This window comes from Aplidium turbinatum, chromosome 14 (genome assembly GCF_918807975.1).
Source record: "Aplidium turbinatum chromosome 14, kaAplTurb1.1, whole genome shotgun sequence".
NCBI lineage: Eukaryota > Metazoa > Chordata > Ascidiacea > Aplousobranchia > Polyclinidae > Aplidium > Aplidium turbinatum.
This window is the reverse complement of record NC_137485.1, coordinates 1,693,549-1,716,036: the sequence shown is the minus strand read 5'-3', so window position 1 is coordinate 1,716,036 and position 22,488 is coordinate 1,693,549. Positions and strand designations below refer to the sequence as shown.

Below are 22,488 nucleotides of genomic sequence, written 5' to 3'. Positions count from 1 at the left end.
ACTCAGAAAGTTTCTTATAATATAACTACTGTAACCTAGAAAGTAACTAAACAGAAATAATTAAGCAGCCTAGAAAAACGATTACGTAAATAAAATCACTCACAAAAAACTTTGAAACAAAATAAAAAAGTATCAACAATCAACATATTTAACAAAGTAAATAACATCAAACAAGCATTACTTTTTTCTGCTTTAAAACAATTTTGTTCCTGCACATGACTTACTTGAAAAACACATAAGTTTTTGTTTTTTGAACCGCCACATGGCAATAGTTTCACACCCTCATCAAAGAGTTTAAACGTTACAAAAACAAATTAACTAATAACTTTAGAACAGTATTTAATCTTGTTATCACGCTTTTTCTTAGCAATGATCACACGTTTTATGTCTCCAAAGTTTGAATAAGCAATACATATCTCCTTGATTCATGAATCACGGTACATATATGCAAGTTTGACTCTAGACTTTAAATTTCAGTTTCATTTCCGACCATCAAAGCAAAACAAATGTACCACTTGTTATTACAACACAGGGGTCTGGAAAAAGGTAAAAGTGACAAAACACGAACGTTATAGCGATATCAAAAAAAAAGATAAATGATTAATTACAAGGATTTTGGGAAGATCTTGTTAAAAAAACAAAGAGAACTTTGGATAAAAACAGTAACAAAATCTTGTCTAATACTCGGTTATGACGCATCAGAGCATTAAAGGATAGCAAAGTGGTAAAGAACCCATGCATGACGAAATGAAGCAAGGTACGTCACCAAAGTGGTTAATGATTTGTGCGCAAAAAGCTTCCTCATTTGTGAGTTTTGTAGTGTGATTTTAGATGTCCACTTCGAATAAATCTTTTATCACAATGGGAACATTTAAATGGCCTTACACCAGTGTGGATTCTTCTATGTTCGTTTAAGGTAGATGAATGAGTAAATTGTTTGTTGCAACATTTGCACTTAAAAGGTTTCTCACCTGTGTGTGTTCTTCTGTGTTCGGTTAAATTGGATGCCCTGGTAAATTGTTTGTTGCAATATTCGCACTTATAAGGTTTCTCACCAGTGTGTGTTCGTAAATGAGGATAAAGATTACTCATAGTCAATTTCTTATGACATATCGTGCACGTCACGACTTTTTGTTGACGCTTTGATGTATCTGATTTCCGACTTACATTACTAGAGCTCACAATGTTGTCTTTTCGCTTGGTAGAGGTTTTTGTAGAGTCTGTGCTAAGCTTGTGATTTAGTTCTGATGCATAAGTGAAAGTGGAATGAATTTGAAAAGGGAATGGATCGTTTGATGAACTGGAAGTGAAGCAAAATTCATCTTTAACAACACAAGAGTCAAAGCAGTCAGGCATAGCAGAAATACTTGCAGTAGATCTGTTATTGGCAGCTACGATTCCTGAAACAAATGCACTATCAGACGTTTCAGAAATTTTAGTCTCAGGATCAAAAGATATCTGGTCTTCATTCAATTGTGGCTTTGTTTGAGCAACGTTTTGGCTCTCGCCTGCTCCTTCCTCTGTGTTGCACACAGGGACAAATGGTACGATTGTAGTGCCACAATGAGAATCAACTTTTGGTAAGGTGTCCAATGAATGATCAGAGTTCTGTTTCAGAGATTCAACCGTCAACAAATCGTAATCTTTATCAAGAGAGTTCATTAACCTCTGTTCATAGAATACTTGGTTATCTTTTAGGTTCATCTCTTCACGATCGTTGCTACTCTTAACATCAGCATTTTCACCATGTCCACTACTTTTATCAAGTTTACCATATTTAACAATCGATGAAAAATTATCATCTCTGTCAAAAGATTCATTCAAGCTCTGTCCATAGGGAATTTGATTATCTATTAACTGTTTCTTTCCTCCTTTTTTACAAAGTAATGTCTTTGGAGGATCAATTTGACACAGAAATTCAGATCTCTCCATCAAAGATCCCTTCAAAGCTTCCTTGATTTCGTAGATTTCTTTCATGACGTCATGGCGAAATCGCAGTAACACTTCAAGGATTCTGTCATCTCGCGATTCACCGAAGACTTCTCCGAGGCTTGGATGATCAAAAGATTGATCCATAGGCATGATGAACTATTCAGATAATTTGTTATTCTACAAAAACACAAACCTGGAATTATAACAAAAAATATTGAAAATTAATAGTAAAAATATTAAGTCAAGGAAAACAAGTATTGCAAAGAATGTGCACAAACAATACGTTTGCTGAGTAGTTCTGAAAGCTTGAAGTTCAACTACTTTAGTTTCCATTAATAAAAGTATTATCAAACAAGAATGTTGATTATAAATGTTAAACTCATGTTTCATTATTGAATATCATACAAACAAATGTTTTACGTATCTTGCGAGTTTCGACAACAATTACAAACAACATATAAACAAAACGATTTCTGTCGATAAAGCAGAAACATTTTAACATCAAAGATAATAACAAATGTGATTATCATGAACGAAAGCATGGAAGAGTTCATTAACCTTGTACGTAAGTGAACAGGGAAGAATGATGTTGACACATCGCTTCATTCAATCATTCGAACTGAGATTCATCATTGAAGAGCTTGGTGAGCAACTATCAACAATTTTGATTGCCAAATAAATGCCTAACATTTTAAAACGTAGCATTAACAATGATGATCAGCAATTCTAATGCAAGAAATTCTAAAAATCGTCACAAATTGAGTAGGTACACTAACCAAATAATTAGTCACGATGTATTTTAACACAAAAATGTTGAAGCATCAAAAATTACTAATGTTATGACAAGATTCACCACAAGTACAAACAATCATACAAACTATATTTTTCAACTAAAATAAATCAGGCTAATTTGAGTGGGCTGTTTTTATCATGTTGTTTATGTTGCATTTAAAATCGAAACTGTTGCAGACTGCCGACATATTTCATAGTTCACGCTCCTGTCATGGTGAATCGATTCTTCATCCTTGTTCAAAGTCAAAATTACAATTTGATGTCAATATTTTTACGCCACACAGCCACATCTCGAAAGAGATATTTCAAAGGTTGGTTGGTGCTACTATAAACGCTGTTCAAGTGCATCAACCAGCTAAACTCAAATCAGCAAAACCATCTAAAAAGTCAAGCAAAAGCATGACGTCGCAGTGTTTTTGTGACCCATTGGCCACATACCTAGCAATATGAAGCCTATTTTAACATGCTTTAACAAGGCGATGGAAACCCATCAGGTCTTTCATAAACATCATTATCATTGCATTGAAGCCATATTACTCAATGAAAATGCCAAAGAAGTCTGTAGTGTGGTGGTTCAAGAGCAATAGCTATGTGTAAACTTTTGGCCTTGGCCTGATTTCAGATCAGTAGCTGAAAAATAACAAGACCAGATTTACAAACAAAGTGCAGAAAATCAAATAACTGTAATTAAGTTTATTGTTTCATTGCAACACAATTTAAATTTTATGACTTTGGTTTTGGTGCTCCATGAATAATCTTAGCGCACACATTAACAGAGCAATAATAAACATATTCACAAGAATGCATGAAGCCAAATACTTTAGACAAAACTGGTAAAATGTATAAAGACAAAATGATGTTTCAAATTGGTTCAATAAATTATTTGTCAGCTTGAAATTTTCTTTAAATACTTTAAAGTATTACACTGCGAAATGTTCTCTGCAATAGAATGAGTCTTTACGAGTCCTTTGAATAAAGCAAAATCACCAACGGCATAAAAACTTCAAGTTACTTTCCTCCAGATTATAGAAAATTCAATTATGCTGTAAAGACTGAATCTGCTTTGTGGTGTTCTGCAAGGTCCCATTTTTGTTTGTCTGGAAGGGCGGAGGATTCTGAATAAAATAATTCGTAGGATAGATATCATTAACTATATGGAGACAAGATATCTTACTGACACGTCATGAAGTGGCCTAACATTATGCCGTCGCATCTGTAGTAGATGATCACCACTTTGCTATTGCTCGATGCATCTCAAGCTCTACTTGTGTTATGAGACCTTGTTATAACAAACGAAGTAAAAATTCCAAAGTAAAGCTTCAAAACAAAGCTAAGGTATTCCTGTGGGTGCAATCTGTTTTGAATAGTTCGATTATTATTATCTCCCCAAACATTATTCCTTCACTACTATTAGATCATATTATTACATAAACAAAAGAGTTAAATTACATTGCTACAAACTATTTCCATTTCTTTCCAAACCACAATGAATATAACATTCTACAGTCAACAAGTGCACAAATAACACTCAAGGAAGCAAACGTTTTGGTATTGCATATGCACGAGAAGATCACAACTTTGTCATTTGATATCATTACACACCAGATGGGTGTCTTCAAATGTCGCAAACCTCACAAACGTTGTAAAACAGCACTTCCACTTATTTGACCAGAGGGAACACTTCCAGGTTGTTAAGGACAAGAAATATATTTCCAGATTTTCAAAAGCTGAAAAGGGGATCGAAACTGAGCAGGTGAAGGCTTCTTAGAGAGATGAAATAAACGGAACAACTGCCTCAAAATTCAAAACAATACTAAGGTATTCCTGTGGGTACAATCTGCTCTAAATAGTTCGATTATTATGATTATCTTACCAAACATTATTACTTCACTACTATTAGAACATATTATTACATAAAACTTTGACTCATGGAGTCAATTTTTGGTGAAAAATTGTTAGTGAATTGAATTAGTGATTAGACAATTTGTGCCAGAGCCATGGAGAAATACATCCAGCAGCGTCTGGCAACACTGTGAAAAAGCTTAGGAAAACTTTGTGCAATTGTTAGCCTAAAAGGATTGTATACGAGCATCTTTAAATGCCACAAACTCCACAAACGCAACTTTCTTTCACCAACATATCCTCAGAAAAAGTTAACTCTGCAACTACAGCGATGCTGAACGTGATCTCAAAAAATAAATGACAGGTCTTCATATAGTTTGAGGCGGTTTTTCCGCAGATTTTATCTCTAACATAATTAGTCACCAACTGTTAAGTTCTGATACTTGTTTCAGCATTCCAGAATCCGGAAGTTTCTCTATTTAAAAATTGTTTTCTTCAACAAACTTAACATATTTCATTTGGCAACACTGCTCAGCCGGGTTTGAAAGGTTTGCGATATTCAAAGACGCTTTGCTAGCATACCGCAACAAAACCATCTTTGACCATATACCTGGATTATTAATCGATTCTGTAATGCGTGAGTCTTGGCATGAGCCTTGAGACCAGCCAGTTGCGTGAACCTTTTGCCGCAGAACACTTGAAAGGCTTTTCACCAATGTGTATCCTTGTGTGGACTTGCATGTTGGACGTAGTGGAAAACCGCTTATTGCAATACCTGCAGTCGCACGCATACGGTTTGTCTATTGTGTGGACTCGTACATTTGACGGTGCTATACGTTTCGGTTTTATAGGCTTGCGCAGCATCTGCGCTAAACAAATTACTTTTTTGTGATGGGAGAACAGTTTGAAAATGAAGTGGAAATGGTTCGTTTGAAGTAACGATGGTAATTTCTTTCTTTATGAAGTCTTTAGTAACTGATACCTGTGGAGGATCAATTTTGCTTCAGAGACTAAGAAGGTTGCAATTTAAACGATAAAGGTTTGTTTGATGTAACGGTAGTGAATTCCTTATTAAGGAAATCGTTAGCAACTGAAGTTTGTGGAGAATTGATCATGCAAAGTGACTCTGAATTTTGCAATAAAGATTCTTTCAAAACTTTTTTGATTTAGAAGATCTCTTTCATGACTTCATTGCGAAATTGTGCCAAAGCTGCAAAGATTCTGTCATCCTGTGGTTCATCAAGTATTTCTTTGAAAATCGGGTAATGAGAAGATTGAACCATAAACATGATAAGGCACTCATAAGTTTCTTATAATATAACTACTGCAACCTAGAAAATAACTAACCAGAAATAATTAAACAGCCTAGAAAAACGAATACATAAATAAAATCACGTACAAAAAACTTTGAAACAAAAATAAAAAGTATCACCAATCAACATATTTAACAAAGTCAATTCGAATGCCGAGAAACACAAAGTCAATAACATCAAACAAACATTAAATTTTTCTGCTTTAAAACAATCTTGTTTCTGCACATGACTTACTTGAAAAACACATAAGTGATTGTTTGTTGAAGGAACCGCTACATGACAATAGTATCACATCATCATCAAAGTGTTTAAACGTTACAAAAACAAGTTAACTAAGTAATAACTTGAGAACAGTATTTAATCTTATCACGCCTTTCCTTGTAGCTCCACATTAAGATATTTGAAACCTAGCACTGTTAGCTATTCAAGATTCTGAGTTGAGACATGTTGGTAAATTACAAGATAATTGGCCTAGAACGTGAGAAAGGCAAAGGTCGCAACAACGATTATTATTGAAGTCGGCACCTAGATAATTAACTTGAGGGCGCTCTCTATTTCAAAGTGTTGACTGTTGATACTATACTAAGGTTTGGTGGCAATAATGCGATGAGTACTAGCGCTAAACTCTTCTTCATCCATATCAAAACCGGTTATAGGCAAATTGTTCGTAAGCAATTGTTTGTAAAGCAATTGTTCGCAAGCAATTGTTCGTTAAACGATTATTCGGAAACTGTTTTTCGTAAAATGAAATCCGTAAAAGAATTCTTCGTAAAGCATTTCTCCGTATACATCAAATTTTAACTGTAAGCACAAAAAAATGCTTTAGGAAGAATTTTTTTACGATGAATTAATTTTACAAACAAATGCTACCGAACAATTGCTTTACGAACAATTGCTTACGAACAATCTGTCGGACACCATCAAAACTAAATTGTAGACCAAGCACAACCAAACGTTTCATCTGTATGCAGCCCTACCTGATATACTAATTATTTCCAGTTCTCACAAAAGTTGGTTTAGCTCAAAAACGTTTTGACGCCACATCAAATATAAAAGTATATGTACATCAGACAAATAGAAGACTGCATATAAAAGTCAGTGCATTGCACGTGCCATGAAAAGTGGTTGGTGTCCCTTACGCTAAGAACCAATGCTTCAGAATCATGTTTCATGCTTTCACAGTTTTCATGTTAAAAAAATACAAAGAGAACTATGGATAAAAACAGTAACATAATCTTGGCCAGTCTAATATTCGGTTATGACGCACCAGAGCATTAAAGAATAGCAAAGTGATAAAGAACCCATGCATGACGAAATCAAGCAAGGTACGTCACCAAAGTCGTTAATGATTTGGTCACAAAAAACTTCATCATTTGTGAGTTTTGTAGTGTGTTTTTAGATGTGATCTTTGAATAAATCTTTTATCACAATGGGAACATTTGTATGGCCTTATTACACCAGTGTGGATTTTTCTATGTTTGGTTAAGGTAGATGAATGGGTAAATTGTTTGTTGCAATATTTGCACTTATGAGGTTTCTCACCAGTGTGGAGTCTTGTGTGTTCGGTTAAAGTGGATGGCCTGGTAAATTGTTTGTTGCAATATTCGCACTTATAAGGTTTCTCACCTGTGTGTGTTCGTAAATGAAGATGAAGATTACTCATAGTCAATTTCTTATGACATATCGTGCACGTCACGACTTTTTGTTGACGCTTTGATGGATCTGATTTCCGATTTACATTACTAGAGGTCACAATGCTGTCTTTTCGCTTGGTAGAGGTTTTTGTAGAGCCTGTGCTAAGCGTGTGATTTAGTTCTGATGCATAAGTGAAAGTGGAATGAACTTGAAAAGGGAATGGATCGTTTGATGAACTGGAAGTGAAGCAAAATTCATCTTTAACAACACAAGAGTCAAAGCAGTCAGGCATAGCAGAACTACTTGCGGTAGATCTGTTATTTGCAGCCATGATTCCTGAAACAAATGCACTATCAGACGTTTCAGCCATTTTAGTCTCAGGTTCAAACGATATCTGGTCTGTATTTAATTGTGGCCTTGTTTGAGCAGCATCTTGGCTCTCGCCCACTCCTACCTCTGTGTTGCACACAGGGACAAATGGTACAATTGTAGTGCCACAATGAGAACCAACTTTTGGTAAGGTATCCAATGAATGACAAGAAATCTGTTTCAGAGATTCAACCGATAACAAATCGTAATCTTCATCAAGTGAGTTCATTAAGTTCTGTTCATGGAATACTTGGTTATCTTTTAGGTTCATCTCTTCACGATCGCTGCTACTCTTAACATCAACATTTTCACCATGTTTACTATTTTCATCAAGTTCACTATATTTAACAATCGGTAAAAAATTATCATTTTTGTCGGAAGATTCATTGAAGTTCTGCCCATAAGGAATTTGATTATCCATTAACTGTTTCTTCCCTCCTTCTTTACAAAGTGGTGACTTTGGAGGATCACTTTGACACAGAAATTCAGATCTCTCCATTAACGATTCCTTCAGAGCTTCTTTGATTTCGTAGATCTCTTTCATGACGTCATGGCGAAATTGCAGTAACACTTCAAGGATTCTGTCATCTCGCGCTTCACTGAAGATTTCTTCGAGGTTTGAATGACGAAAAGATTGATCCACAGGCATGATAAACTATTCAGCTAATTTGTTATTTTAAAAAAACACAAATCTGGAAATAGAAATATTAAAAATTACGCTCAAGAAAACAAAATAAGCATTCAATCGAAAAATGAGCAAAAATGAAAAACTGCAGCAGAAAATTTATATTAAGATATTTGAAACCTAGCACTGTTAGCTATTCAAGATTTTGAGTTGAGACATGTAGGTAAATAACAAGATAATTGACCTAGAACGTTAAAAAGGTTAAAGGTCGCAACAATGATTATTGAAGTCGGCATATCGATGATTAACTTGAGGGCACCCGCTATTGCAAAGTGTTGATACAAAGGTTTTGTGGCAATAATGCGATGAGTGCTAGCGATAAATTCTCCTGCAGCTATATCAAAACCAAATTGTAGACCAAGCGCAACCAATTCAATCTGTATGCAGCCCTACCTGCCATACTAATGATTTCCAGTTCTCACAAAAGTTGGTTTAGATCAAAACAGTTTTGACGCAACATCAAATATAAAAACATATGTACATCAGACAATTAGAAGACAGCACATAAACATCAACGCATTACACGCGCCATGAAAATTGGTTGGTGTCCCTTACGCTAAGAACCACTGCTTCAGAATCACGTTTCATGCTTTCACAGTTTTCATGTTAAAAATACAAAGAGAACTATGGATAAAAACAGTAACAAAATCTTGGCCAGTCTAATATTCGGTTATGATTAGGGAAACCAATTGTTTGACCTAAAAACTTTAAATTTTGACCTAATTTTGACCAATAACTTTCTGCGTTTGCAATCCAACTGCCAAATACAAAGCATATTAGAAATCAAACCGTTAGGTAAGGACATCTTTTTTTCCTAATGAAATAAAAGAAAAATGTGGAAGACTCAACGACACCAGAGCTACCAAACAGGTAATGAAAGTCACTTGAAAAACTGCAAAAAATAAATATAGAGTGCCTTTAAATATCCCGAAATTACTGAGAGGGTTCTGCAATATTATACTTCAATTTCTTGTAATGTTTCACATTATTGCCTTTGAAGTTCCTGTCTCTCGCCAAAATTTGTCCTAGTAATGAAGCTTCTCTCTGCTGATATAGCGGTTGCTTGGGAGTTTCTCAGCAAGCTATAGAAATGTGTTGACATGTCATCTCGTCCCATTTTCACAATGCACTTGATGTCATTCCTTCAGATTCTTACTTGAATATATTGTTTAACTTTAGACATAATTATAGGCTAGCTAAAGACAAATTTGACAACATCAGGAAGCTAAAACTCAACACTATATGGATAATGGTTTGAGCATTCACCTAACCAAGAACAAAGACAACGCTACCGGCCTTCCACTCCACGCCTAACCTACATAATATTCAATCATCAGTAGTGGGCGAAACAAGATTATTACCTCAGAAATTGCAACAAATGGATTATTACGTCAGAATAGCAACAGAAATTGCAACAAATGGATTATTACGTCAGAATAGCAACATAAATTGCAACAAAGTCAGTATCTGTGTAAAATCAGTATCTGTGTAGCTTTAATAAAATATCAATAGAGAAGAAAAACTACGTTAACAGAGAATTTTGACCTAACCATGAAATTTGAATTTTTTTTTACTTAATAACTTTGAAACCTCTCTTCGTGTCAGCCTGAAATTTAGTTCATGGACGTTTTATAAACTTTACAGAAAGCAGAAAAATTTTGACTTTATTGATTTTTGGTTACCCTAGTTATGATGCATCAGAGCATAAAAGGATAACAAAGTGTAAAGAACCTCACGCATGACGAAATCAAGCAAGGTACGTCACCAAAATGGTCAACGATTTGGTCACAAAAAAACTTCATCATTCGTGAGTTTTGTAGTGTGATTGTAGATGTGCTCTTTGCATAAATCTTTTATCACAATGGGAACATTTGTATGGCTTTACACGAGTGTGGATTTTTCTATGTTTGGTTAAGGTAGATGAATGGGTAAATTGTTTGTTGCAATTTTTGCACTTAAAAGGTTTCTCACCAGTGTGGATTCTTCTGTGTTCGGTTAAAGTGGATGAGGTGGTAAATTGTTTGTTGCAATATTTACACTGATAAGGTTTCTCACCTGTGTGTGTTCGTAAATGAGGATGAAGATTATTCATAGTCAATTTCTTATGACATATCGTGCACGTCACGACTTTTTGTTGACGCTTTGATGGATCTGATTTCCGAGTTACATTACTAGAGGTCACAATGCTGTTTTTTCGCTTGGTAGAGGTTTTTGTAGAGCCTGTGCTAAGCGTGTGATGTAGTTCTGATGCATAAGTGAAAGGGGAATGAACTTGAAAAGGGAATGGATCGTTTGATGAATTGGAAGTGAGGCAAAATTCATCTTTAACAACACAAGAGTCAAAGCAGTTAGGCATAGCAGAACTACTTGCGGTAGATCTGTTATTGGCAGCTGCGATTCCTGAAACAAATGCACTATCTGACGTTTCAGCAATTTTAGTCTCAGATTCAAAAAATATCTGGACTTCAATTAATTGTGGCTTTGTTTGAACAACGTTTTGTCTCTCGTCCGCTCTTACCTCTGTGTTGCACACAGGGACAAATGGTACAATTGTAGTGCCACAATGAGAATCAACTTTCGGTAACGTATCCAATGAATGATCAGAAATCTGTTTCAGAGATTCAACCGTCAACAAATCGTAATCTTTATCAAGAGAGTTCATTAACTTCTGTTTATGGAATATTTGGTTATCTTTTAGGTTCATCTCTTCACGATCGTTGCTACTTTTAACATCAACATTTTCACCATGTTCACTATTTTCATCAAGTTCACCATATTTAACAATCGGTAAAAAATTATTATCTTTGTCGGAAGATTCATTCAAGTTCTGCCCATAGGGAATTTGATTATCCATTAACTGTTTCTTCCCTCCTTCTTTACAAAGTGGTGACTTTGGAGAATCACTTTGACACAGAAATTCAGATCTCTCTATTAACGATTCTTTCAGAGCATGTTTGATTTCGTAGATCTCTTTCATGACATCATGGCGAAATTGCAGTAACACTTCAAGGATTCTGTCATCCCGAGCTTCACTGAAAATTTCTTCGAGGTTTGAATGACGAAAAGATTGATCCACAGGCATGATAAACTATTCAGCTAATTTGTTATTTTGAAAAAAAACACAAATCTGAAAATAAAAATATTAAAAGTTACTCTCAAGAAAACAAAACAAGCGTTCAATCGAAAAATGAGCAAAAATGAAAAACTGCAGCAGAAAATTTATATTAAGATATTTGAAACCTAGCACTGTTAGCTATTCAAGATTCTGAGTTGAGACATGTAGGTAAATAACAAGATAATTGACCTAGAACGTTGAAAAGGTAAAGATCGCAACAACGATTATTGAAGTCGGCATATCGATGATTAACTTGAGGGGACTCGCTATTGCAAAGTGTTGATACAAAGGTTTTGTGGCAATAATACGATGAGTGCTAGCGTTAAATTCTCCTGCAGCTATATCAAAACCAATTGTAGACCAAGCGTAACCAAAAGTTCCATCTGTATGCAGCCCTACCTGATATACTAATGATTTCTAGTTCTCACAAAAGTTGGTTTAGATCAAAAACGTTTTGACGCCACATCAAATATAAAAGTATATGTACATCAGACAAATAGAAGACAGCACATAAACATCAACGCATTACACGCGCTATGAAAAGTGGTTGGTGTCCCTTACGCTAAGAACCACTGCTTCAGAATCATGTTTCATGCTTTCACAGTTTTCATGTTAAAAATACAAAGAGAACTATGGATAAAAACAGTAACAAAATCTTGACCAGTCTAATATTCAATTATGATTAGGAAAACCAATTGTTTGACCTAAAAACTTTAAATTTTGACTTTATAATTTACAAATTTTGACCTAATTTTGACCAATGACTTTCTGCGTTTGCAATCCAACTGCCAAATACAAAGCATATTAGAAATCAAACCGTTAGGTAAGGATACCTTCTTTTTCTAATGAAATAAAAGAAAAATGTGGAAGACTCAACGACACCAGAGCTACTGAACAGGTAATGAAAGTCAGTTGAAAAACTGCAAAAAATAAATATAGAGTGCCTTTAAATATCCCGAAATTACTGAGAGGATTCTGCAGAATTATACTTCAATATCTTGTAATGTTTCACATTATCGCCTTTGAAGCTCCTGTCTCTCGCCAAAATTTTTCCTAGTGAAGACGCTTCTCTCTGCTGATACAGCAGTTGCTTGGGAATTTCTCAGCAGGCTATAGAAATGTGGTGACATGTCATCTCGTCCCATTTTCACAATGCACTGATGTCATACCTTCAGATTCTTACTTGAATATATTGTTTAACTTTAGACATAATTATAGTTGATCACAATATGATTTCCATGGACAAAAGCATAGAAAACTCAGTAACTTTCTTAATTCAGTGGGGGAAAAACAGTCACCTTCATGCGGTCCCCATCTTACAGCTGAACTCTGAAGGCATCACATCCAGCAAGATTGATGTTATCGAGCAGCTCGCATATAAGAATCGAGCTCTTGTCATCCTCCTCCAGGAAAACAAACATAACATATTTCATTTGACAACACTGCTCAGCTGGGTTTGAAAGGTTGGCGATATTCAAAGGCGCCCTGCTAGCATAACGCGACAAAACCATCTTTGACCATATACCTGGGTTATTAATCGATTCTGTAATGCGTGAGTCTTGGCATGAGCCTTGAGACCAGCCAGTTGCGTGAACCTTTTGCCGCATTGTGAACACTTGAAAGGCTTTTCACCAGTGTGTATCCTTGTGTGGATTTTCATGTTGGACGTAGTGGAAAACCGCTTATCGCAATACCTGCAGTCGCATGCATACGGTTTGTCTCTTGTGTGGACTCGTACATTTGGCGGTGCTATACGTTTCGGTTTTATAGGCTTGCGCAGCATCTGCGCTAAACAAATTACTTTTTTGTGATGGGAGAACAGTTTGAAAATGATTCGAGAACAGAGGGGAACTGGTTCGTTTGAAGTAACGATGGTAATTTCTTCCTTTATGAAGTTTTTAGTAACTGATACCTGTAGGGATCGATTTTGCTTAGAGACTAAGCAGATTGAAATTTAAACGATAAAGGTTTGTTTAATGTAACGGTAGTGAATTCCTTATTAAGGAAATCGTTAGCAACTGCAATTTGTGGAGAATTGATGATGCAAAGTGATTCTGAATTTTGCAATAAAGATTCGTTCAAAACTTTTTTGAATTAGAAGATCTCTTCCATGACTTTATTGCGAAACTGTGCCAAAGCTGCAAAGATTCTGTCATCCTGTGATTCATCATTCAAGTATTCCTTTGAAAATCGGGTAATGAGAAGATTGAACCATAGACATGGTAAAGCACTCGGAAAGTTTTTTATAACTACTGTAATCTAGAAAATAACTAAACAGAAATAATTAAACAGCCTAGAAAAACGAATACACAAATAAAATCACTTACAAAAAACTTTAAAACAAAAATAGAAACATCCCCACATTCAACATATTTAACAAAGTCAATAACATCAAACAAACATTAAATTTTTCTGTTTTAAAACAATTTTGTTTCTGCACATGATTGACTTGAAAAACATATAAGTGATTGTTTGTTTGTTGAACCGTTACATGGCAATAGTTTCACATCCTCATCAAAGTGTTTAAACGTTACAAAAACAAATTAACTAAGTAATAACTTTAGAACAGTATTTAATCTTATCACGCCTTTGTTTAGCAATGACCACACGTTTTGCGCCCCCAAAGTTTGAATAAACATATTCCCTTGATTCATTGATCACGGTACATACACATGCAAATTTAACTCTAGAAATTTCAGTATCAGTTTTATTTCCGACCATCAAAGCAAAAAAATGCACCATCTGTTATAACAAAGCAGGGTCTGGAAAAAGGTAGAAGCGACAAAACACGAAAGTTAAAGCTTGATCGAAAAAAAAGATAATTGACTAATTACAAGGATTTTGGGAAGATTACACCAAATTTCTTAGCGTAGCCCAAGTCTTCAAGTCCCAACATGTTCCTGACTGGGAGCAACTGCAGCAGAAAATGTAGCTCCACATTAAGATATATGAAATCTAGCACTGTTAACTATTCAAGATCCTGAGTTGAGACATGTAGGATTGTAGGTAAACAACAAGATAATTAACCTAGAATGTGAAAAAGCAAAGGTCGCAACAACGATTATTAAAGTCGGCATATCGATATTAACTTGAGGGCACTCTCTATTGCAAAGTGTTGATATGATACCAAGGTTTGGTGGCAATAATGCGATGAGTACTAGCGCTAAATTCTTCAGCTATATCAAAACCAAATTGTAGACCAAGCACAACCAAACGTTCAATCTGTATGCAGCCCTACCTGATATACCAGAGGCGTGCAACATACGGCCCGCGGGCCAGAGCACGGCCCGCGGTACCCATTTACGTGGCCCGCACATTCTTCATCAAGTAGCCCATTATTTTTAAATACTTTTCACTGTTAGATCGGAGGATGTTGTTATTTGTAACGTCATCATTAGTATTGTATCAGTACAGACTTGTAACGTAACGTCATCATCAGTATCGCTCAGTACAGACTTGAGCGATGCTGCTCAGCTAGTTGTTTTCATACGAGGAGTGACAGATGATTTTGAAGTATTTGAAGAATTTTTGGATATGGCAAGTATGAAATCAACAACAACTGGTCAAGATATTTGCGAGGATGTAATAAAATTGATGAACAAATTTGAAATAGATTCTTCTAAGTTGGTTGGTATCACCACAGATGGAGCGCCATCATTGGTGGGAAAATACAATGGATGCTATTCAAACTGAAGATGTTTTGGTGAGCCATTGTATCATCCATCAGGAAAACTTGTGCTCGAAAGTATTGGATTTTGATGAAGTCATGAAAAATGTTGTTTCGTGTGTTAATTACATTCGAGCGCGAGGATTAAATCATCGGCAGTTTAAGTCGTTTCTGCAAGCGCTTAACTCTGATTACCCAGATGTAAATTATTTTTGTGCAGTAAGATGGCTGAGCAGAGCTGCCAATTTAAAGAGATTTTGGAATCTCAAGGAGAACATTCAAACTTTTATGGAAAGTAAAAATCAAGATGCTTCCTTTCTCAAAGATGATACATGGGTGCAGGGGCTCTATCCACTTTTAGAATTTTGGGGGGGGTGATTTTTGGACAGTGGGATAAAAGTCATATCAACTTCTGGGGGGCTACGCCCCCCAGACCCCCATTGCAGCATCAACTTCCTTCTGATCGGAACTCAATCAGCACAGATGTTTCGGACAGTGAAGACATGAGCTCTTTCCAAGCAATGAATGTAGTCATCGAATGCATGAGCAGGCAGGAGTTAATACTCCAAGCAGCAAAATCCGACATTTTTACATTGATTTAATATCTGCAGACGTTAAATCAATGTCAAATTAACGGATTTTGTGGTCTGGGACCTGGCTCGTAGTTCAGGATTGCCAAATCAAAAATTCATATTGAAAAAATTCAAAAAAGTGATAACAGCGGAAATATTTTTTTCAAATTTGATCAATAAAATATCACAAAATCTTTTAAAAGCCAAATGAGTGGGGGGGGGTGGGATTTTGCATTGATCACCCCCCACTCCAATGAGTGGGAGGGTGATCACCCCCCTCACCCCTCCTTGGATAGAGCCCATGCATGGGTGAACGATTTTTCTTTCTTAACTGACATGTTTAACGCAAAACTTCGGCATTTGAAACTCGCTTTGAAGATTTTCGAAAACACAATGCCGACTTTCAAAATTTTGCTCATCCATTTGACCTGGTTGTGGAAAATATTCCATCTAGCTTTCCATTAGAAATACTAGAATTGCAAGCAAACGTCGATCTCAAATGAGCCTACAATGAAAATGATTTGCTTACTTTTTACAGAAGCTACGTGTATGGAAATTACACAAATCTAGAAAATCACGCGAGAAAAATGATCTCTCTTTTCGTAAGCACATACTGCTGTGAGCAGTTCTTTTCAAAAATGAAGCTGTTCAAGACAAAATGCAGGAATCAGCTTACAGATGAGCACTTGTCAAGTCAACTTCGAGTTGCCACTTCTTCCGTCAAAGCTGACATTGGCAAGACCTCTGGACAGAGATATCAGACATCTCATTCATCACTCACTCAATGTGTAACTTGATTGTGTGTACTTTTCCATTAAATAAATTGTTCATATAAATTCATGTGTTATTCGATAGACTGACCCTCAGCATCATTATAATTGTACGTTGTGGCCCATTGCGATAAACAGTTGCACGCCCCTGTGATATACTAATGATTTCCAGTTCTCACAAAAGTTGGTTTAGCTCAAAAACATTTTGACGCCACATCAAACATAAAACACATGTACATCAGACAACTAGCAGACTGCATATAAAAGTCAGTGCATTGCACCTGCCATGAAAAGTGGTTGGTGTCCCTTACGTTAAGAACCAATGCTTCAGAATCATGTTTCATGCTTTCACAGTTTTCATGTTAAACATACAAAGAGAACTATGGATAAAAACAGTAACAAAATCTTGGCCAGTCTAATACTCGGTTATGACGCACCAAAGCATTACAGGATAGCAAAGTGATAAAGAACCCATGCATGACGAAATCAAGCAAGGTACGTCACCAAAGTCGTTAATGATTTGGTCACAAAAAAAAAACTTCCTCATTTGTGAGTTTTGTAGTGTAATTTTAGTTGCGATCTTCGAATAAATCTTTTATCACAATGGGAACACTTAAATGGCCTTACACCAGTGTGGATTTTTCTGTGTTCGTTTAAGCCAGATGCATGGGTAAACTGTTTGTTGCAATACTTGCACTTATGAGGTTTCTCACCAGTGTGGATTCTTCTGTGTTCGGTTAAAGTGAAGGACCTGGTAAATTGTTTGTTGCAATATTCGCACTTATAAGGTTTCTCACCTGTGTGTGTTCGTAAATGAGGATTAAGATTATTCATAGTCATTTTCTTATGACATATCGTGCACGTCACAAATTTTAGTTGACGCTTTGATGGACCTGATTTCCGACTTACATTACTAGAGGTCACAATGCTGTCTTTTCGCTTGGTAGAGGTTTTTGTAGAGTCTGTGCTAAGCTTGTGATTTAGTTCTGATGCATAAGTGAAAGTGGAATGAACTTGAAAAGGGAATGGATCGTTTGATGAACTAGAAGTGAGGCAAAATTCATCTTTAACAACACAAGAGTCAAAGCAGTCAGGCATAGCAGAACTACTTGCGGTAGATCTGTCATTTGCAGCTACGATTCCTGAAACAAATGCACTATCAGACGTTTCAGAAATTTTAGTCTCAGGTTCAAAAGATATCTGGACTTCATTCAATTGTGGCTTTGTTTGAGCAACGTTTTGGCTCTCGCCCGCTCCTACCTCTGTGTTGCACACAGGGACAAATGGTACGATTGTAGTGCCACAATGAGAATCAACTTTCGGTAAGGTATCCAATGAATGACCAGAAATCTGTTTCAGAGATTCAACCATCAACAAATCGTTATCTTTATCAAGTGAGTTCATTAAGTTCTGTTTATAAAATACTTGGTTATCTTTTAGGTTCATCTCTTCACGATCGTTGCTACTCTTAACATCAGCATTTTCACCATGTTCACTATTTTCATCAAGTTCACCATATTTAACAATCGAAGAAAAACTGTCATCTTCATCAGAAGATTCATTCAAGTTCTGACCATAAGGAATTTGATTATCCATTAACTGTTTCCTTTGTCCTTCTTTACAAATTGATATCTTTGGAGGATCAACTTGACACAGAAACTCAGATCTCCCCATCAAAGATTCCTTCAGAGCTTCTTTGATTTCGTAGATCTCTTTCATGGCATCATGGCGAAATTGCAGTAACACTTCAAGGATTCTGTCATCTCGCGCTTCACTGAAGATTTCTTCGAGGTTTGAATGACGAAAAGATTGATTCACAGGCATGATAAACTATTCAGCTAATTTTTTGTTTTGAAAAAACACAAATCTGATAATAAAAATATTGAAAATTACTCTCAAGAAAACAAAGCAAGCATTCAATCGAAAAAATCAAGTATTGCAAAGAAAATAGACCAACAAAACTTCAAAACTTTTAAGAAGAAATTCTAAAACTTCCAGGTTCAACCATTTTACTTATTTATACTGTATACAATCTATTATCAAATCGTTTTGTTAATTACTGCCAAACTTATACTTTAATAGTGACCATAAGACAAACGGTTACTTTTAACATATTTGGCCAACTTTTCATTAATTTTTGAAAACATGTTGTGTCGATAAAACAGAAACTGTGAAGATTACAGTTGATCGCATTGTGATTGGAAAGAAATTGGAAAATTGAAGATGCCAACGACAGAGAGGTGGAGAAATCACTGCAGACAAGTGTGACCTTGATGTTTCGGGATAGAGATGAGGCTTCTTTGAAGCAAAATGGAAAGACAGAGTTGATCACAATGTGATTGCCATGGACAAAAACATAGAAAATTCAGTAACTTTCTTAATTCAGTGGGAGGAATAACAGTCACCTTCACACGGTCCCCTCTGTAAGTAGCATCATAAAAATGCGAAACGAAGACTGTCAAAACCGAACCTCGACCTGGAACGCTCAGCACAAGACCCCACGAGAACCGCTCTTTTCAGAGCGCGGCAATCCCACTGCCGACAAGTACCGTCATCCCACCATCTTACAGCTGAACTCTAAGGGTATCACATTCAGCAAGATTGATGTTATCGAGCAGCTAGCTTACACGAATCGAGCTCATGTCATCCTCCTCCAGGAAACCCACTGCACTTCTGCAGACAAGCTACAATTTCACACTACTCACTAGCTGGGTCTACCCAAAACAGGAAGCATGACCTTGCCACGTTCGTCCATGAAAGATTGAACTGGACGCTTGCAAACTCCTTGGCCAATGAGGAAATAGAATGGGTTTGCGCGAACTTTGAAAATTACAACATCATCAATGTAAACAAGCCAAGTTTTGCCGGGTTTGAAAGGTTTGCAGCATTCAAAGACGCCTTGCTAGCATACCGTGGCAAAACCATCTTTGACCATATATCTGGGTTATTAATCAATTCTGTAATGCGTGAGTCTTGGCATGAGCCTTGAGACCAGCCAGTTGCGTGAACCTTTTGCCGCAGAACACTTGAAAGGCTTTTCACCAGTGTGTATCCTTGTGTGGATTTTCATGTTGGACGTAGTGGAAAACCGCTGATCGCAATACCTGCACGCATACGGTTTTTCTCTTGTGTGGACTCGTACATTTGACGGTGCTATACGTTTCGGTTTTATAGGCTTGCGCAGCATCTGCGCTAAACCAATTACTTTTTCGTGATGGGAGAACAGTTTGAAAATGAAGTGGAAATGGTTCGTTTGAAGTAACGATGGTAATTTCTTCTTTTATAAAGTCTTTAGTAACTGATACCTGTGGGGGATCGATTTTGCTTCAGAGACTAAGCAGATTGAAATTTAAGCGAAAAAGGTTTGTTTGATGTAAGTAGTAAATTCCTTATTAAGGAAATCGTTAGCAACTGAAGTTTATGGAGAATTGATGATGCAAAGTGACTCTGAATTTTGCAATAAAGATCCTTTCAAAACTTTCTTGATTTAGAAGATCTCTTTCATGACTTCATTGCGAAACTGTGCCAAAGTTGCAAAGATTCTGTCATCCTGTGATTCATCAAGCATTCCTTTGAAAATCGGGCAATGAGAAGCTTGAACCATAGACATGATAAGGCAGTCAAAAAGTTTCTTATAATATAACTACAGTAACCTAGAAAATAACTAACCAAAAATAAATCAAGCAGCCTAGAAAAACGAATACGTAAATAAAAACGTAAATAAAAAATTTAAAACAAAAATAAAAAGTATTAACAATCAACATATTTAACAAAGTCAATAACATCAAACAACAAATATTAATTGTTTCTGCTTTAAAACAATCTTGTTTCTGCACATGACTAATTTGAAAAACACGTTTACAAGTGACTGTTTGTTGAACCGTTACATGACAATAGTACCACCCTCATCAAAGAGTTTAAACGTTACAAAAACAAATTAACTAATAACTTTAGAACAGTATTTAATCTTGTTATTGCACCTTTCCTTAGAAATGATCACACGTTTGGCGTCCCTAAAGTTTGAATAAGCGCAACATATTCCCTTGATTCATGAATCACGGTACATATACTGTATATGCAAGATTGACTATAGAAATATAGATTTCAGTTTCATTTTCGACTATCAAAGCAAATCAAATGTACCACGAACGCTATAGCGAGATAAAAAAAAATATAATTGACTAATTACAAGGATTTTGGGAAGATTACACCAAATTTCTTAGCGTAGCACACGTCTTCAATTCCCAACCTGTTCCTGACTGGGAGCAACTTCAGCAGAAAATGTAACTCAACATTAAGATATTTGAAATCGAACACTGTTAACTATTCAAGATTCTGAGTTGAGACATGTAGGATTGTAGGTAAATAACAAGATAGTTGGCCTAGAACGTGAAAAGGGCAAAGGTTGCAACAACGATTATTGAAGTCGGCACCTAGATAATTAACTTGAGGGCGCTCTCTATTTCAAAGTGATGATACTAAGGTTTGGTGGCAATAATGCGATGAGTACTAGCGCTAAATTCTTCAGCTACATCAAAACCAAATTGTAGACCAAGCACAACCAAACGTTCAATCTGTATGCAGCCCTACCTGATATACTAATGATTTCCAGTTCTCACAAAAGTTGGTTTAGCTCAAAAAAGTTTTGACGCCACAGCAAATATAAAAATATATGTGCATCAGACTGCATATAAAAATAGCAACTAGACAACTAGCAGACAGCACATAAAAATCAGTGCATTGCATGCGCCATGAAAAGTGGTCGGTGTCCCTTACGACTAAGAACCACTGCTTTAGAATCATGTATCATGCTTTCACAGTTATCATGTTAAAAAAAAACAAAGAGAACTATGGATAAAAACAGTAACAAAATCTTGACCAGTCTAATATTCGGTTATGACTCACCAAAGCATTAAAGGATAGCAAAGTGATGAAGAACCCATGCATGACGCAATAAAGCAAGGTACGTCACCAAAGTGGTTAACGATTTGGTCACAAACAACTTCATCATTCGTGAGTTTTGTAGTGTGATTTTAGATGTCCACTTCGACTAAATCTTTTATCACAATGGGAACATTTGTATGGCTTTTCACCAGTGTGCATTCTTCTGTGTTGGGTTAAAGTGGATGAGGTGGTAAATTGTTTGTTGCAATATTCGCACTTAAAAGGTTTCTCACCTGTGTGGATTCGTAAATGAGGACGAAGATTATTCATAGTCATTTTCTTATGACATACCATGCACGTTACAAGTTTTAGTTGACGCTTTGATGTACCTGATTTCCGACTTACATTACTAGAGGTCACAATGCTGTCTTTTCGCTTGGTAGAGGTTTTCGTAGAGTCTGCGCTAAGCGTGTGATTTAGTTCTGATGCATAAGTGAAAGTGGAATGAACTTGAAAAGGGAATGGATCGTTTGATAAACTGGAAGTGAGGCAAAATTCATCTTTAACAACACAAGAGTCAAAGCAGTCAGGCATAGCAGAACTACTTGCGGTAGATCTGTTATTGGCAGCTACGATTCCTGAAACAAATGCACTATCAGACGTTTCAGAAATTTTAGTCTCAGGATCAAAAGATATCTGGTCTTCATTCAATTGTGGTTTTGTTTGAGCAACGTTTTGGCTCTCACCCACTCCTACCTCTGTGTTGCACACAGGGACAAATGGTACAATTGTAGTGCCACAATGAGAATCAACTTTCGGTAAGGTATCCAATGAATGACCAGAAATCTGTTTCAGAGATTCAACCATCAACAAATCGTTATCTTTATCAAGTGAGTTCATTAAGTTCTGTTT

At 36.1% G+C, this 22,488-nt stretch overlaps 1 protein-coding gene and 1 long non-coding RNA gene across 2 annotated transcripts; both read right to left on the bottom strand.

Annotated features, from left to right (window-relative positions):
- Positions 1-209: 209 nt before the first annotated feature.
- On the bottom strand, positions 210-18,516 carry LOC145783597 (uncharacterized). The gene is made up of 6 exons (XM_082595492.1): positions 17,270-18,516; positions 13,209-13,377; positions 13,004-13,086; positions 10,388-11,600; positions 7,261-8,538; positions 210-2,088 (listed from the first exon to the last, which is right to left on the bottom strand). The coding sequence occupies exons 1-6, from the start codon at positions 18,514-18,516 to the stop codon at positions 802-804; spliced, it is 5,277 nt and encodes a 1,758-aa protein (XP_082451618.1). The 3' UTR covers positions 210-801.
- LOC145782780 (uncharacterized) lies at positions 2,126-5,922 on the bottom strand. Its single transcript, XR_014290887.1, has 2 exons — positions 5,177-5,922; positions 2,126-3,839 (listed from the first exon to the last, which is right to left on the bottom strand). It is a non-coding gene; the product is annotated as an uncharacterized LOC145782780 (long non-coding RNA).
- Positions 18,517-22,488: the final 3,972 nt, after the last annotated feature.